Source organism: Populus alba, chromosome 8 (genome assembly GCF_005239225.2).
Source record: "Populus alba chromosome 8, ASM523922v2, whole genome shotgun sequence".
NCBI classification, from domain to species: Eukaryota; Viridiplantae; Streptophyta; class Magnoliopsida; order Malpighiales; family Salicaceae; genus Populus; species Populus alba.
In genome coordinates, this window is record NC_133291.1 from 12627416 (window position 1) to 12643935 (window position 16520).

The 16520-nt window shown below is 31.3% G+C and overlaps 2 protein-coding genes and 1 non-coding gene across 4 annotated transcripts; all 3 read left to right on the forward strand.

Annotated features, from left to right (window-relative positions):
• Positions 1 to 2110: 2110 nt before the first annotated feature.
• On the forward strand, positions 2111 to 4073 carry LOC118053558 (uncharacterized). The gene is made up of 2 exons (XR_012170513.1): positions 2111 to 3354; positions 3487 to 4073. It is a non-coding gene; the product is annotated as an uncharacterized protein (transcript).
• Positions 4074 to 6015: 1942 nt separating this feature from the next.
• On the forward strand, positions 6016 to 9188 carry LOC118053569 (probable cytokinin riboside 5'-monophosphate phosphoribohydrolase LOGL10). 2 transcript variants are annotated; one of them, XM_035064883.2, is made up of 4 exons: positions 6016 to 6573; positions 8014 to 8142; positions 8301 to 8485; positions 8569 to 9188. In XM_035064883.2, exons 1-4 carry the CDS (start codon positions 6379 to 6381, stop codon positions 8951 to 8953), a joined length of 894 nt encoding a protein of 297 aa, XP_034920774.1. In that variant the 5' UTR covers positions 6016 to 6378; the 3' UTR covers positions 8954 to 9188. The 2 variants fall into 2 exon arrangements, with proteins under 2 accessions (XP_034920774.1, XP_034920782.1); XM_035064891.2 differs by having other exon boundaries at positions 6434 to 6573; positions 8019 to 8142.
• A 3092-nt stretch (positions 9189 to 12280) lies between these two features.
• Positions 12281 to 14138, forward strand: LOC118053581 (epi-neemfruitin B 7-O-acetyltransferse L7AT). The gene is made up of 2 exons (XM_073410678.1): positions 12281 to 12360; positions 12445 to 14138. The coding sequence occupies exon 2, from the start codon at positions 12583 to 12585 to the stop codon at positions 13900 to 13902; it is 1320 nt and encodes a 439-aa protein (XP_073266779.1). The 5' UTR covers positions 12281 to 12360; positions 12445 to 12582; the 3' UTR covers positions 13903 to 14138.
• Positions 14139 to 16520: the final 2382 nt, after the last annotated feature.

Genomic DNA, 16520 nt, shown 5'->3' on the forward strand with positions numbered 1-16520 from the left:
ATTTAATAATAGTTTTCTTTTCCCATTATCTATTCTGATTTTCTTAAGCTTAAAAAAGTCAAACCCAATCTTGTCAAGCAGATAAAATTAGGAAAGATAAGAAGACCACTTCTGGTGCAAGGAGTGATCATCATGATTCATGACAGTGAAGTAGCGAGCCTATAGTGAAGTAAGTAGAGTGGCAATGATGTAAATTCCACCATATGACACTAGGAATCATCATCCTTTGTGTTATTCACAGACTGAAGTCACACACCGAAATGGGTAAATAAATTCCATTTCATGACTCGTGATGATGTTGATCTTGACTCCTTGATATTTGATTGCACACGAACATGGAACCATTCCTCGAAGCTTCACCATGACGTAGCAGATGGAGCTAGCTTCCATTGTTATGGGTAAATTAGAGATCTTCAAATTTTGATTATAAAGAAAATACGATAAGATTGTCCCCCCTAAGATCCTACTTGCCTTGGTTAAAACCAATTACAAGCAAACCAGTATGATCTTGAAACTACTTTAGATTCCTGACCTGCTTTGTTTAATTTGAACAGCATCAGTAAAAGTTAAGCAAGCTTCTTTAACTTGAATAAAAGAATCCTCAGAACGAGGATAGTTAAAGATGTCTGAAACATAAAGCAAGTTTTGAACTTTGAGTTGAATCATGCATCTCTGATTATAAGTACACTTTGTATATACAGCATGGATCCAAACTAGTAGCCAAGCTTCTCGTTGTTGATTGAATTGTCTAGAGCCTTAATTTTTAAAAATTATCTTGAAAAAAAAGAGTCAAAAAACAAAATAGAAAAGAAGAACACGATGGAAAGCGGCTTGTGATGTAGATGGTTTTCCAAATTTATCATGGTCCCCTGGATTAATTTTATGGTAATTGCCTCGTTTAACCAAGTTTGTGTTCCCTCAAGAACATTGTTGATTTTTTTTAATAACTAAGAAACTATTCCGAACCTTAATCATGTTTAATAGATAGGTTCTAGACATTAAGCCTTACGATAAATAGTTTTTAATAAAAAGTATTGAAAAACACACCTAAATATTTTATTATTAATGTTAATAATATTATTAATTATCATTAAAACCACTGTTCGGATGGATACAAGATTCGAAACTGTGATTGTTAAGGGCTGGTTTGGTCACTTTGATCTCCCCAAGCCACTTTGTGTTTGGTCACTTCGGTCTCTCTGTGTTTGTCTCATCTCTGGCCCAAAGTAATCGAGGAAAAAGAAAAAAAAAAAAAAGGAAAAGCTTTTTTCATACCTGTGCTTTTTGTTGAAGTCACTGCTGCTTCTGTAAGTAGCATCAAACATTCTTCTTCTTTTTGTTTTTCTGTTTACTTTCCATCCCCTTAATGTTTGGATTTTGATTTTGTCAAATATTATAATAAATGCTACTTTGTTGTTTGTGATCGAACCCAGATGATATGTCTGATTCAGCTATTTTTCGCTCTGCAAGAATTCAACAGAGGAGTTACTAATGATGTGTCTGTGTGTATTCATATGATTTTCCATAGCTTCACTCTCTGCATCTGCTTTCTTTAATTATTATTTTTTTGAATTTCAAGTCAAATGGTCTCTCTCGATTCCCATTTTTGGATTTCCTTTTGTCTTTTTAAAGAGCCATAAAGGACAGACAACCGAGTCGATGATGTGATTTCTCTAATAAAAAATGCTTCCGGGTTTTGTTTAATTTATGATAGAAATACTGGGTTTGGTTTCTTCTGTGGTTTCCTTTGATATGGATTCCTTGCATCTGGCTGCTCTTCTCTGATTTTGAGGTTAGGTTTGTACTGTCCTTTAATGTACTGAAACCTGCTTCAGAGGACAATCTGTATACACCTGGGTTTAGCGGCAACTTTGATCTATCACAACTAACAATACCACATAATGATTCATTTACTTGTGTTAATCTATCACATTTTTCAAGCAAATTATTATTTTCAGTTTTCAAATTTTCATGCATCTTTTCCAAGTTTTTGTATTAATCTTTCTATACATCTTGCTCTTTTTATGTAAGGCTTCACATAAGTTAATTAAGTCATCAAAACTCCCATCAACATCTTCATCTTGTTCAATGAAGTTTGAGCTAGGTGAGTCTATATTATCTTCATCTACTATTGTTCTAGAAAATCTAATTCATTAAAGTCGATGATGTCTAATTCTAAGATGGTAAAGTTCTATAGTAAGAGCACAAGCTCTGATACTAATTATTGGACCCTATTACAAAATCTTGATTGTCGAAGTCGATAACCATTATATTTAGAAGTTCTTCGTTCTTGACCTTTGTGAATCATTTCCTTGCTTGTTTGATGATTTCTTGAACATTGTAAACTTATCTAAATCATCACAAGGGTGTGTGCAACATATAATATACATATTGTTTGTACCCTATGCTTAGTGGGGGGCACTACTGGTTATTAGTTCAGACCATTCTTGCAGGTTAGGATTGTTTTTTTCTCATTTCCTAGGGAGGTCATGCTGCAAGTGTCTTTAGGGCACTTCTCTCACAGATACTCAAAAGAATGTCCTTGATTTTGTGTTTTTTATCCTTGGTTAGCTGGATTGGATGATGCCTTGTGCGCCAATAATCTTTTGTACACTTCTTTCTATAAAATCTTCTCTTTTCATATAAATATTAGTTCAGGCTGAAGGTTAGTACTAAGTGCATCTTTATTTGACAAACCTTGAAAATTAAATGGCATCGCCCTGCACCAAGGGGATTCTTTCTTTCATGATTGGACGGATGACTGCAATTTTATAGAGAGAAAAAAATGACAAATCAAGTAGCTCGAGAGTTTGAGGTTTGCAGAGAACAATGAAAAATAAAAAACCCTTCCACTGTGCTTCAATTTTCAGGATCAAGCCTTCTTTCTTGGAATGCTTTGGCAGTTAAGATCTGTATGTGAAGTCTCATTTTTGCTTCTGTTTCCTGGCCCTTGTCTGGATTTTGCCACATTTACTTCTTTCAACAGTGGGCCATGTGTGATTATAAGTTCCATATCAGTGGTAGCCTTGAAACTAGACTTGGGAAAAAATGATGGTATGTGTGCCAATTATGGTATTATGAGTGATAACAACGATGGTATCACATGGGAGTAGTTCTTAATTTGGTGGCTCTAGGTGTTGTTAGGGTGATTGAGTGGTGAGTGGCAACTAGGGTATGTGCTGGCATGTGGAGATTGGTTACATTGTCATGTAAACTAGTTTCTGTGGAACTGTTTTTGATCATCTCTTAGGTTTGGGAAATGCTTTATAAGTGGCAGGGTCACCTTTTTCTGGGATTAATTTCCTCTCAGCGGAGGCTTCTTCTTGAGGCTCTGTAATGATGTCTGCTCTAATTGTAAAGTCATTGATTATCTTCTGTTACCATTTTCTTCTCAAATAAAACTATTCTGATTTTGGTCGACCCCGCATCATTCACAGCAATGGTTTCCTAATTCAAAGGTGAGCTTACTGGTTCTTGCTCTTACAGGTGGCCGAAAGGGCTTGTACTTGTGGAACAATGATCATATCGAGAACTTAATCAGACAGAACAGCAAAGCTAGACTCCCCATTATCTTCCCTGCCCTGGAGAAAAATGGACGTAACCACTGGAATCAGGTGGTGCAGAGCTTGACAGTTAATGCTCGCAAGATTTTTGCTGATACTGACCCCGAGCTGTTCGAGGAGTGCTTGCGCCAGTTTCAAGAACATGAAGCAGAGGCAGAGGAGTTCAAAACAAAACAAGAAGCCACCTGGAAGCGCTTGGAAGAGATCGCCGCAACTAAAGCTGCGAGCAGTGAAGCAGTCCTTGTTCCCCGTGCTATACCCACCTCAACATCGTCCAGCTAGATATCAATCCATATGTATAAATTGTTCAATTCCATTGATTGGTCTGGGAGCAGCAAGATGGTCATTATGCTCATGAGTTTGATATCCTCATGGATCCAAGCCCGATTTCTTTGTTGCCCCACCAATTTTTTATCTGGTAGCCAGTGTCAAGGTTGTCAAATAACCATCTCAATCTAATAGCTTAAGCTTTTAAGTGAGATTTTAAATATAATTTATATTATTTTTTAATACACTTCTTCAAGTGAAAGCTCTTTACGCTTGAAACTTACACAAGTCTATATTATTTTGTGCATAATTTTTATCAAATAAATAGGGATAGTGAGATTTGAACTCGTGACCGCTTGGTCATTAAGGCTTTAATATCATGTTAAAGAACTATCTTAATCCAGTAGCTTAAGCTTTTAAATAAAATCTCCAGATATAATTTATATTATTTTCTAATACACTCCTTCAAGTGAAAGCTCTTTAGACTTGAAACTTACACAAGTCTATATTATCTTGTGCATAATTTTTATCAAATAAATAGGGATGGTGAGATTTGAACTTGTGATCGTTTGGTTATTAAGGTTTTGATATTACGTTAAAGAACTATCTTAACCTAATAGCTTAAACTTTTAAATAAAATCTAAAGATATAATTTATATTATTTTTTAATAAAAATGTTTAGGCGGTGATATCTTTGCCCAGTAATGTAGCTGGCAACTCTGCCATTTGCACGGGGACTGTATGCTGGATCAGACCAGGAGTTAGTAGCTGGACTCACGTTGATGATGAAGGGAGGATAAAACTAGTTATTTTGTTAGTTCTCGCTGTAACTCATGAAGGAGCTATAGATCACAGGTGATCTAAGAGCTGTCTTGATTTTAGCCCACGTCTTGTGTATCTACCAAGGACTTTGATCTCATTTCTTTTTTGTATGTATTTTATTGTGTAAAAGTGGAACCTTCTGCGGGTGTGGATTGTGCTTAATTGTGTTTTTTTCGTTTAAAAAATATTTATAAAAAAATATTTTTTTTTATTTTTTTATAAATTTAGATAATAAATTTTAAAAAATAATAAAATAATATTATTTTAATATATATTTTCAAATAAAAGATATTATCATAATCATAAATATTACCTAATATAATAAAATTGAATTGGGTTAATTGGAATCAGATCATTTAGGACCTTGAATTTTTATTTTGAAATGATAAAAATTTATTTTATAAATATATTTATTTAATGTTTTTGTTTTTATTTGATTGACTAATTATATTTTTATTTTTATTTTTATTTTTTGTTTTAAAACATTAACTAAACATAACCTTGGAGTTTTTATATATATATAAAGCCAGAAAGTGGGATATTTTTAAAGACATAAATAGAAAAAAAAAAACCTTTCTTGACATAATTTTACTTTAATGAAATTAAATGAAAGATATCAGATGCAAACAAGTTATTCTACCACAAGAATATTTTTACCATTTCACAAAATTCTTCTCATGGGACAACTAGCAGCATAGAAACTTTTTACATTATCCTTTGGAGTCCAAATCCATATACTCTTTCTCAATTGCATCCTAAACTATAAATTTCATCAATTAAGTCTATAATATTTCCTATATTTCTCAAATATGCTTTTTAGTCAATTTAAACTGTTGGTGATTTCCAGTTAAATTCTATAATCGAATCACGTCATCAAACAAGTTTGAAAAGTGTTGTCAACCGTAGCTTTTGATATTGGGTTTAAAATAATATTTACTTAAAATTTAAGATTTATTTTACTTAAAATTAAATTATTTTTATTATTTTTAAATCATTTTAACATGTTAATGTTAAAAAAAATTTAAAAATCAAAAATATTATTTTAATATATTTATAAATAAAAAATAATATTTACTACAAACAGTCATCCATCTCAAATAAAAAAAATTAACATAGATTAATACATCGTAAAATTAATTGGTTAATTTAAGAGAAAGATAATAAAATTATTTAATTAATTTTTAGAGACAAAACTAACGTGTGCATACTAAAATGGAGTAAATTTAAAGATTAAGGGTAAAATAGTTGATAAACGCTAACATTTTCAGTCTAATGTACATATTTGTCCTAGTATTAATTTGAAAATAAAATTTGACAAATTGTTAAAAAAAATCTTAATTAAAAAAAAAATATACGATTCAGAGTTTTTTGAAAACGATTGGAATCTAATTAACAAAACTTGCAGGTTTTCCTATCCTTCTCTATTTGTCTGCTATTGATTCCAACCTTCAAAAAAGTCCGCTATCAATCAATCTCTACTTGGAACAAACTCGTGGTTTAATGAACTTCCACTGACAACCCGCTTGATTTTGAGGCATCATCGCTTTATTTAGCAATTGGGAGCAAGCAAGTTGCTGAAACCCAGAATCTTTATTTCCCACCTTGCAAAAGCTGACCTCCATTGTTTCTATTTTATATTTCTTGTAAGTTACAGTTAAAGCATCCATGCCCATTTCCTTGTATGAAGCAACGCTAACTTAACTTGACTCGTATTGAAGATACAAAGATGGGTTTTTCAATTGGGTGTTCACTGGGTTCTCATGTTTTGGTGAGGAATACTGGAAAGTTTCCACCTTTATGTAGAAAAGAGAGGCTTAATCTTAGCACTATGTGCTCAGAATTTAATAAGCCTTGCAAAATAAGAGTTTCACTCTGCAAGAGTGAATTGGTTGACTTTGATGAGAGAACAAGCCCAACCGAGGTAATCCCACTTTCTAATTGCTCTCTTGTACATTTTTCCTCCACAAGTGTTCTGCTTCTGCTTGAGGGTCTTTGGCCTTTCAGTTTGTGTCATTTATTAGTATATTGCAAATGCTTAATAAATTTGTAATGAACTTCTCTTTATTCTCTTCGACTGTTTTCTAGGTAGTAGATTGTGGTTGCTTTATAGAGTGTGGATAGTGAGGCGGTTTACTATGGTTAGTAGAAGCAATAGAAGATAGGTAACCAACATAGAAATGGAGAACTTTGACAGAGAGAGAATGAAAATGATTTGGAGATTTCTTGGACTTGTTTTGGGATACAAAATATGCGACACGAAGGTTGTAGTTTTCCAGCTAGTGCTGGTGTTGGAAATTGAGTGATGGAAATGGAGTTTAAGTATGGAAATAGTAAAGTGACTATTTTGAGCAGACGATGCTTGATTATTAAAGTATTGGAGGCAATGACAATGCTTTCTGCAATTGGAGGACTTGATTTTAAACAGTAGGGTTTGTTCTAACATAAGCTGTTGCTTCTTTTGTAGATTTTTTTAGAAACTGTGGACATCCAAATTATTTGGCAATGTAAGCATTAATGGATAAGGAAACTCGTTCTAAGTTCCCAGGAGTTGATATTCTTGCAGCAAACTTGTTTATTTGTCAAGATTTAATTTAGGGAGCTATCAAAAAATCTTAATGTGGCTACTAGTTTAGCTTGATTCAGCACTTCAGTGAGTGCATTTATTTCAAAATTTTGGTTTCTGCTACCTTGCTTAATCCGTTGAAGCTAATGTTATGACAAGTTACTGATTCTCCCTGTGAATCTGTCTGTAAAATAATTATGCAAGGCTTAAGCACTATGCTTATTGCTCATAAGTTCCGTTAGTCTTTGGTGGTCCCTTTCTTTGATAACCACGATCCACGAAATACTTCTACTGGCCACTTTAAGTTATCTGAAGATGTCTCATTTATAGCTGCTATAGAAGTTCACGTGGGCTCTGCAGTTGCAGTTTCTGTCCAGGTCAGTTGGTGAAGCAAAATCCACAGTATTCCAAGTTCTATTATTGAAAAGCTTTCCTTCAACTCAGCCTATCTGGCATCCAAGTTTCATGCTGTTTGTATAACAAAATGATTTTCCTGCTGGACTATCTCTTGGGAATATCAGGAATATAGCCTATGGTGTCTCATTGATATGATTTGCGATCATCCCTTGTCTGGCCATATTCTTTCTACTGTGGGCATTTCTATGGAAGTTTTACTATCCAACAGAACATATTTGTTGGATTCTCCTTAAAAAATACTTCGATTTGGTTACAGAGGTCAATCTTGTGCTCCTGGTTACTGCTGTTTGCTATATTGACTAGCTGACCATTTACTTGATTGTATGAAGTTGTGAAAAAATGTTAAATGTTTGTTTGATAATTTGGCTTTCGTGTTTGAAGATCAGAAAAGAGATAGGGAGATGCTATGAACTCATACATAGGCTTGGAAGGGGAGTTGTTTATTTGGGTTCTTCAAGAATGGGACCTGATCATCCACATTATTCGCAAGCACTAGAGTTGGGTAGAGAGGTAATATCAATTCTTGTCCTGCTTGTCGTGTTCCTTTATATTTTTATAGAGCATACATTAATATGCATAATTATTGGCCTTAAACATTTTCAAGAAACACCTTGGATGAAATTTCCATAATGGGTTTTAATGACTTTTATTACATGTGTAATTTGCAGGTTGCAAATCTTTTGGACTGCACATCATGGACTGGGGCTGGTCCAGGCCTAATGGATGCTGCTACTAAAGGCGCACTTGAAGCAGGAAAGCCTGTAGGTGGATTTAAGATAGCTAAAGAAGCTGGCGAATGGACGGCCTCAAATTTTCATTCTTACCTACCATCAGAAACTTATCTTACATGCAGGTAAATGTTGCAGTTGCTGGACACATGATCATCATAGTTTTGGTGACTGAACAATTGCATGAACCATTCTGAATAAAATGTAGGTTTTTTTCTGCAAGAAAGCATGGTTTGGTGGATGCTGCTGTTAGGAGTAGTTGCTCAGATAGGACTGCTGTAGTTGCTCTTCCTGGTGGAATTGGTACTTTAGATGAGATGTTTGAGATTTTAACACTGATTCAACTACAAAGAATTGGATCAGAGCTTCCAGTTCCCTTCCTTGTGATGAACTATGACTCATACTACCAGAAGCTCTTAGATTTTCTTGGTGATTGTGAGAATTGGGGTACTGTCTCCAAAGGAGAGGTTGCATCCCTGTGGAAAATTTGTGAAAACAACTCGGAAGCTCTGGCCTACTTGGCAGATTTCTATGGCCTCCCTTCTAGCGGTGAAGAGAGACATGAAGTAAGCTTACACGTGAAAATCGAATAATCTCTTGATAAAAAGTTTAGATGCAATTGATTGTCTGAGGTTTATGTTACCTGTTTAAATTATATGCGCAAAATAAAGGGGTGAAATTGAAAATGTTGTACGATTATGATCGATCATGCACTTTAAAATGCATGTCTTAGCATAGTTCATACTATGAATTTGATCATAATTTTTTTTGTTTTTTTTGAGAAGCTGGACATAATCTTGAATCTGTTGGAAATGTTCACCAAAATCATTCCTGTTTTATGTACTATTATCAATAAGTCAACTGGCCATAGTGCATCAGCAAAACAGGTTTAGATTCGAGCAGGAAGAATTGTTAAAGGGGCTGCAGATGTTGTTTACTGCCCAGATTTTGTTGCAAGCACATGTACTCTCCGACGCCCCTTCTACTGCTTCTCTTTTAGCCAAGGAATTATGGTGATCAGGATCACCTTGTCAAAGCCGCTGCTACTTAAGAACTCACTGTCTCAAACCTCAACTCATTTTTGTCCGCCCGCAGGCGCAGACTCAAAGGCAGTTCTTCCATCGAATGTAATGATCACGGGGCTGAATATGTTGAGGCTCGAATCAAATGCGTCCTCTCTGACGTTTTAAAAATCCTGATACAGAAATGTTAAAACAATTCCTGCCTGCAGCTATAGAATCCAGGCAAGTTTCTTTGATTGTAGTGGCTTGGCAAATGGGCATGGCTTGTTTTGATTCCTTTTTTAACAGAGTTTTGTGTTTTCTTAGCAAAATTCCACTGTAACCTTATAAAAAAACATTAATATTTTTTATTTTTTTATCATTTTAATATGTTGATATTAAAAATAAAAAATATTATTTTAATATATTTTTAAATAAAAAATACTTAAAAAAACAAAAAAGTCACTACAAACACATCAAAACCTCAAAACAATAAAATAAGTGGAAGCTAACGAAACTCCTATTTTTTATTCAAAAATATTTTTGCTCTGATATTTTTTCCGTTGTTGCAGGCTTGCAGCTCTGGCAGACAATTCAAATACTAATTTAATGAGCTGATATTTTGCATAAGGGATTAGTAGCTTTCAAAGTCAAAGAAATGCATGTAAGTATAATTGTAGTTATTTTTTAAAATATTTTTTTAATTTAAAAAGTATATTAATAATATTTTTTTATTTTTAAAATTAATATATATTAAAATAATTTGAAAATATCAAAAATATATTAATAAAAAATAAAAAAAAAATTAATTTTTTTAAAAACGTTTTCCAAACATACTGTCAAACACCCTATGAAAAGCTGGCAAGTGACCTTGATATATGGATTATAATTAAAATTAAAAAAAAAAAACCTAAAAATCATTATAGTGTACTGGAAAATGTAACAATAAAATAATTATTTTTCCATTAAAAAAATACTAATTTTTTTTATATAGAATTAATTGGTTATTTCCAAATATATTTTTATAAAATCACTTATCATATTTTTTAACATAATTAAATAACTTAATTATTCTTAAAAATAAAAATATTAAACTTGTTTAAATGGATTTTTTATCTTTTCAATTTTTTTAATACAATGAGACTACTAAATTATTGTTAAAATAATAATAATTAAATAAAATATGATTTTTCATTGTAATAAAATTTATTTAGAAGTTACCTGATGATTTAATAAATATAAATATTGTTAAAAAAGTAATTGGTTACACGTCCATTTCACACGTGATTGCATGGTCGGGCCGTGCAGTTCCGTGTGGAAACCAAACGTGGCCCAAAAAGATTTGTATTTGATGGTTCAGAGATTACTGCTCTCATGGCTAAAGCCGCCAGTACAAGCCACCGCGCGTGGAATCTGCATAAGCGCTCATTTGGAAATGTGGATTTTCTTGTATTATATAAAATCAATTTATCATTTTAGATTTTTTTTTTCAACTTTATTCTTTTTAATTTATTTATATATTAAATTTGGTTTTTATTTTTTTTTAGAATTATTTTTTATTTATTAAATTTGTTTCTTATTTTTTAATATTTTTTATTTTATTTAGAATAATTTAAAAAATTAATTATTTTTTCTGTGATTTCATTCTTTTTTATTTTTTTATATGAGATTTATTTCTCATTCTATTTATTATTATTTTATAATTTGATAAAAATTTTAAGATATTTTTTTTTATTTCATCTGTCAACATTAAATTTAGCTGAAAATTAAGTTTTTTCATTAAGCTCAAATTAAGATTTCACGGGTTGTGATTTTGTGAGATTAACCTAAGCTTAAAAGATTTGTCCAAGTTTGTTTTTTCTTTATTTCTTTTTTAAACTTATTTTTTTTTTTAATTTCATCATTCTATATTTTTTAACTGGAAATTATTAGGTAATTAAGCTTCATAATTTTATTTAATTCACTTTTGATTAGATTATACCCTAATATCACAACTAAGTTATAAATTTTGTGTGGTAACCCAGGTGGAATAACGTTAGGGTTTTTATTTTATTTTATTTTTTTGAATTATATATTTTTTTTAATTTCATCTTTCAATATTTTTCTTGTTAGAAATTGAGATCTAATTTTTTTTTTCCATTTTAATTTCTACAAGGCTACCATATTCTCATTTAATTTTTATTTTTCTTCGTTGTTGGATAAGATTCTTTAACATTTGATTTTTTTTAAAAGTTAATTTTTTATTTTAATTTTATCCTTTAATATTTGTTTGATTGAAAATCAGCCTTCATGTTTTTATTTTTATTTTTATTTTTATTTTTTTATATGAAATTATCATAATCTTATATTGAATAATAAATACTATTTATAATAAATGGTATAAATATTTAAATTAGTTACTTATTAAGTAATCAGTATAATATAAATAAAATAAAAACCTGACTAGTAGTTGCACATTCACAACCTAATAATTTGATGGCATCTTCTTGAAAGTTATTATTTTTCAAGTAATTTTCAAAGCTATAAAAGCGAGGACATCCATGCTCTATATTTTTAGCTAAATTTAGTTAAAAAAGCTAAAAAAAATCATTCTAGCTAGCTTTTTTTTTTAAAATATTATCATGCATATCCACTGTCGATCCGTGAACGTCTCAAAGTTATTCTTGAACAAACCTGCCTGCTTAATTAATTAACCATGGTATCTTTACAACTTTTTTATAATTTGATAATTTTACAAGTATATTTTTTTAGAGTATTTTTTTTATTTAAATATATATAAAATAACTATTTTAATAACAGCATATCAAAATTAATATAAAAATATAAATAAAATTAAATTTTTTTTTAATTATTTTTCTTGCATCGTCATTAGGTTTTGTTTATTTTGCAGGCAAAGGATGAAGAAGACATAAGTTGTCATTCCTGCTGCTGCTGCTGCTGTAAGCAAAATAACGTAAACTCATCTCGAAATCTGTAGATGACCTCCCTGAAATTGACAGGTTAGCTGTTCCCTAATATGCATATAATGATTAATTATTAATTATTCCTTGTTCTTTAACTTTCATCGTCACATTAGTCATTAGGTATACGTTGTTATCTTGAGCTGGCAAACCGGATCAGAACCCAGGCTGCGCACCTTATCCCTTTTTATTTCTCCCTGCCTTCAACGCAGAGTGAGAAAATTAGTACTGCCTTCTGTTGGGAAGCTGTAGGAGAACAAGATGGATGTCGAGATAATTACGAGAGAAGCCGTAAAGCCATCCTCTCCAACCCCTGGTCACCTAAGAGAGTTCAACCTTTGCCTTCTGGATCAGCTTGCTCCTGTGGCATACGAACCTCTGGTTCTCTTCTACTCAAGCTTCCAGCAGAAATTCACGGTTGCTCACCAATCCGAGAGGCTAAAGAGATCACTGTCCGAAACCTTATCCCGATTCTACCCACTTGCTGGCAGAATCAAAGATGATGCCTCTATTGAATGCAACGATTTTGGAGCTGTTTTTGTTGAAGCACGAGTCAGCTGTCTTCTGTCCGAGTTTCTTGAAAAGCCTGATGCTGGGGTGATAAGAAAATTCATTCCTATTGGGATTGAGTCGCCAGAGGAACTCACGGGAAGTCTAGTGCTTGTTCAAGCAAATTTCTTTGCCTGCGGCGGGTTGGCGATAGGAGTTTGCATCTCTCACAAGGTAGCTGATCCGGTAACCTTTAGCACATTCATGGAGGATTGGGCAGCTGCGGCTTTTCGTTCTGGCGACAGTACCGTACTTCCTTTGTTCAACGCATCACTCGTATTTCCTCCTCAAAATATATCGCTTTCAAAGCCTGCAGCTCTCGAATTTATGCGTGACAGATGCGTTACAAAGAGAGTTGTCCTTGATGCCTCAAAGGTTGCTGCTCTTCAGGTTAAAGCTGTCAGTGAAAGCGTGACATGTCCGACAAGAGTTGAAGCTGTAACAGCCCTGATTTGGAAATGCGCAATGAACGCCGCAAGATCGAACTCAGAGCATTTAAGATATTCTATTCTCTCACAATCGGTGAATTTACGCAAGAAAACGGTGCCTCCTTTGCCTGAACACACTATTGGAAACCTCGAGGGTTACTTCGCTTCATGTGCTACAGAATGCGAGGTTCAATTGCAAAGCCTGGTTCGTCAGCTAAGGAAAGGGTTGCAAGATTTTGGTGAGAAATACCTGAAGAAACTTGGAAAAGATAAGGCTTCCATGGCTATTTGTGAATCATTCCAAGAGGCAGCAAGCATGCTTCCAGAAGGTAATGTAGACTTTTATGTAAGCACCAGTTTCTGCAGGCTCCCGTTTTACGGCATCGATTTTGGGTGGGGAAAGCCCACCTGGGTAACCATTCCTGCCGGGGATTACAAGAATGTGGTTTCAATTATGGACGCTAAAGATGGTAAAGGAATCGAGGCTTGGGTGACTTTAACTGAAGACGACATGGCCTTTTTTGAACGTGATCGAGAGCTGCTCACAGCTGCTTCTTTTGATCCAGCTGCCTCGGACCTCATCATGCCCATGTCTTCTCTGTAAATATCTCAAAATAGGCTTTTGATTTCTTCTTGTCTATGGTGGTTTTCAGTCTGTGTAATCATGGATACTAATCGTCTCCTCTCTTTTGCGTGTGTATTTGTGTATGATTGGTTGGTTTCTTGGGATGAGACTGGCGAGTAGTTGAAGATTTGTCGTTGCAACTACTAGTCATTGGCCAACGAGCATTGTCAACAATCTGTTTAATAATACTAAGAACAATACTTTTATTATGACCATGTCAGGAGGCTGACTGGATTACTTCTTTTATATATATATATTATTTTAGGTTCAGAATTAAATTTTTAATTTGTTTTTTTATAAACTTATTAAAGTTTTATAATTTGGGTTATAAATTTTACATGTTAATCTAGGTAGATTGAGATTATTTTATTATGTTAATTTTTTATTTTTTTTTAATTTAATCATTTTAATAATAAGTTTACTGTGAATTGAGTTTTATAATTTATTTTAATCCATTTTTTATAAGATTATATTAATCTCATGATCTGAGTCACAATTTAACAAGTTAACCCACGTTAATCCAAGTCATTTTGTTTTGCTTACTTTTTTATAAGGTTTTTTTATTTTATGAGCTGAGTCGCAAGTTTAACAAGTTAACTCATATGTTAATCCAAGTCATTTCTTTTATTTACTTTTTATAAGGTTTTTCTTTATCTCATGACTTAGGTTATGAGTTTGTCATGTTAATTCAGGTTAAGTTGGGTCTATTTATTATGTTTTTTTTTATATATATATAAATTTTAACCTTTAATATTAGATTAAATGGAAATTAGGCTTTATAATTTGTTTTGGTTTATTTTCTATGGGGTTATTCTGGCCTTATAACTTAGGTTACTTATTATTATTATATATATATAATTTAAGGTGAAGAATTAAACTTTTTAATTAATTTGTTTTTTATAAAATTATTAAAATTTTGGGTTATAGATTTTACATGTTTATTTAGGTAGATCCTGATTATTTTATTGTGTTAATTTTTCAAATTTATTTTTTTAATTTAATCATTCAATAATAAGTTTTATTTTAACTGAGTTTTATAATTTGTTTTAATCCATTTTTTATAGGATTATCTTAATTTCATGGCTTGAGTTGCAAGTTTAACAAGTTAATTCAGGTTAATCCAAGTCATTTCTTTTGTTTACTTTTTATAAAGTTTTTCTTATCTCATGACTTATGTTATGAGTTTGTCATGTTAATTTGGGTTAAGTTGAGTTTGTTTATTATGTTTTTTTTTTTAATTTTATCCTTTAATATTGGATTAAATAAAAATTAGGCTTTATAATTTGTATTGATTTACTTTCTATGGGGTTATTCTGACCTTATAACTTGGGTTGTTGGTTTGGTAGGTTGACTCGGTTCATTTGTTTGAGGTCTTTTTTTTATTTTTTTATTTAATATTAAGTTGATTAGGAATTAAAATTTATAATTTATTTTAATTTGTTTTTTATAGAATTATTACGATTTAATAACCTTGAGTCAATTCAATATGTTTTCATCTCTATATTTTTTTTTTTTTAAAAAAAGTTATTTTGAATTTTTGTGAGTCAGACTAAAACTATATTTTTATTGACAATCTAATTTATCTTTGTACCCATCAAGTTATATCTCTATTTATTTTTTTTATTAAAAAATATTAATAATATCTAGATATTTTTTTTTATCTTTTACAAAAATATCTATTTAATCCGCAGCCTAACGCATAAAAGGGATGCAGTGAAAACTAAAATTGAACATACAAGGATACGAGGGTATTTTAGACATAAAAATATATTTTTGTAATTTTTTTTTTTTTTGAATACGGAGAAGCTTTCGATCAAATCACCAAAGTTTTGGAATTTTCTATTTCTTGATTTGTTTTTCATAACTTTATAGTTTATGAATTCCAGAGTGTTTTTTTCTTAATTATTTTAAAAATATTTTAAAAAAATACAATCGCTAAGAATTTCCAAAACTTTCTGGTTTGAGTGTTTCAAACAACAAAATTATTCCTGAAACGTTTTAAAAAACTAACGGCTAATATTTTTCAAGATATTTTAATTATATTTTTTTTACTAAAAAAATTAATAAATGGGTTATTTATAATTTATTTTTATTTAACGGATATTCTTCAGACGTTTTTATGTTTTCTAAAAAACACCTATTTTTAAATCCCTTGAGCATTTTTAAAAATGCTAGTTACGAAGAAATTTTCAATTATTTTTCCTGAGGTTAAAAATCATAAATATTTTAAATGTTATTATCTTCAAATAAGATAGAATATAAAATAATACCAATATATTTTATTTAAAAATTTAATTGCCATGTGGAAACAAAATAAAAAAAAGTACTCTATTAATTAAATTTTATAAGTATAGTTGCTTAAATGAAAAACAAAAATAAGTGAAGGGTCTAAAAAAATCACAAAATATTAAAGAACTCTAAAAGGCGTGGGAAAGCACTGTAGCTTCCCCACGCCTTTTAATTATACTTATATATAATAATAATAATAATAATAATTATTATTATTATATAATAATAATATATTATTATATTATATATATATATTATTTTTCGTTTTCATTTTTTTTCTGTATTTTTTTTGGCTTTTTTATGGGTTT

Coding starts and splice junctions, on each gene's coding strand:
- LOC118053569 (XM_035064883.2), top strand. CDS start 6,379: ATGGGTTTTTCAATTGGGTGTTCACTGGGTTCTCATGTTTTGGTGAGG. Junction 8,143..8,300: donor CACTAGAGTTGGGTAGAGAG/GTAATATCAATT, acceptor TGTAATTTGCAG/GTTGCAAATCTTTTGGACTG. Junction 8,486..8,568: donor GAAACTTATCTTACATGCAG/GTAAATGTTGCA, acceptor AATAAAATGTAG/GTTTTTTTCTGCAAGAAAGC.
- LOC118053581 (XM_073410678.1), top strand. CDS start 12,583: ATGGATGTCGAGATAATTACGAGAGAAGCCGTAAAGCCATCCTCTCCA.